Source organism: Penaeus monodon, chromosome 25 (assembly GCF_015228065.2).
Source record: "Penaeus monodon isolate SGIC_2016 chromosome 25, NSTDA_Pmon_1, whole genome shotgun sequence".
Taxonomy (NCBI): Eukaryota; Metazoa; Arthropoda; class Malacostraca; order Decapoda; family Penaeidae; genus Penaeus; species Penaeus monodon.
This window is the reverse complement of record NC_051410.1, coordinates 39,538,633-39,539,138: the sequence shown is the minus strand read 5'-3', so window position 1 is coordinate 39,539,138 and position 506 is coordinate 39,538,633. Positions and strand designations below refer to the sequence as shown.

Below are 506 nucleotides of genomic sequence, written 5' to 3'. Positions count from 1 at the left end.
TTGAAACTGGAGAGGACAGATATCTCATCAGACCATTCCTGTAGGCTCTCAAACTGCCTAAGAAATATTCCTGTGAATGCAGTGTGACTATATTATACAAAAGTGAGTAATTTCCAATAAAACACTTTCAGTAAAAGAACCTGCATGACTACTTTATATGCTACGGGATAATACTGATGATCTTGATATTTGTACTGAAAATCATATGACAAAATAATATAATGTGCTTTCAATGATCAGATATTCAACAACACTATTTAAAGGCAGACTGGAGAGCCTTTTCTATAGAATACATAAACTGGTCTAGATGCCTAGGACATGGTAACTTACTTGTCTCCTTATCACATCTAAAGATTCTCTGGCCACTTGTATTTCTCTCTGTTGGTCGGCTTCATTGGTAATATTTTTGCCAATTTTAAATCCATCTCGAACTCTCCTGAGAGCATATTCTCTGAAAGGAAAACACACTATCCAGAACATTTGAAGAACACTTTGATTATATGGCA

At 35.2% G+C, this 506-nt stretch overlaps 1 protein-coding gene across 1 annotated transcript in view; it reads right to left on the bottom strand.

The window, feature by feature from the left end:
- The window catches only part of LOC119589250 (protein bcn92-like), a 5,716-nt gene that overhangs the window by 1,845 nt on the left and 3,365 nt on the right, over positions 1–506 (bottom strand). The window contains exon 2 of the mRNA XM_037937865.1: positions 331–451. Within this exon, the coding sequence (XP_037793793.1) occupies positions 331–451 (121 nt within the window). The remainder of the gene's footprint in view (positions 1–330; positions 452–506) is intronic.